This window comes from Octopus bimaculoides, chromosome 1 (assembly GCF_001194135.2).
Source record: "Octopus bimaculoides isolate UCB-OBI-ISO-001 chromosome 1, ASM119413v2, whole genome shotgun sequence".
Taxonomy (NCBI): Eukaryota; Metazoa; Mollusca; class Cephalopoda; order Octopoda; family Octopodidae; genus Octopus; species Octopus bimaculoides.
The window spans coordinates 94,504,758-94,505,487 of NC_068981.1; the positions used below are offsets into that span (position 1 = coordinate 94,504,758).

General features: G+C 41.5%; 1 protein-coding gene across 1 annotated transcript in view; it reads right to left on the reverse strand.

Moving 5' to 3' along the window:
* LOC106873158 (uncharacterized) overlaps positions 1–730 on the reverse strand; it is a 121,184-nt gene that overhangs the window by 64,693 nt on the left and 55,761 nt on the right. The window contains exon 5 of the mRNA XM_052966834.1: positions 715–728. Coding sequence (XP_052822794.1) covers positions 715–728 — 14 coding nt within the window. The remainder of the gene's footprint in view (positions 1–714; positions 729–730) is intronic.

The window sequence follows — 730 nt, forward strand, 5'->3', positions numbered from 1 at the left end:
ACACACACACACACACACACACACACACACACACACATATATATATATATATATATATATATATATACGATGGGCTTCTTTCAGTTTCCACCTACCAAATCCACTCACAAGGTGCCATGCAATGGGACTGAACTCAGAGCCATGTAATTGGGAAGCAAGCTTCTTACCACATAGCCACTCCTGCACCTATAAAACTTATCACAATCACTCAATTACTACTTTACACATATACTCTCTCTTTACTCTTTTACTTGTTTCAGTCATTTGACTGCAGCCATGCTGGGGCACCGCCTTTAGTCGAGCAAATCGACCCCAGGACTTATTCTTTGTAAGCCTAGTACTTATTCTATAGGTCTCTTTAGCCGAACTGCCAAGTTACGGGGACGTAAACACTAGCATCGGTCATCAAGCGAAGCTGGGGGGACAAACACAGATACACAAACATATACACACACATACATATATATATATACATATATACGACGGGCTTCTTTCAGTTTCCGTCTACCAAATCCACTCACAAGGCTTTGGTCGGCCCGAGGCTATAGTAGAAGACACTTGCCCAAGGTGCCACGCAGTGGGACTGAACCCAGAACCATGTGGTTGGTAAGCAAGCTACTTACCACACAGCCACTCCTGCACCTATAAAACCTATCACAATCATTCAATCACTACTTTACACATATTTTCACAATTTGTCTTTTTTTTACATACCTCTTTTAAGTTTACT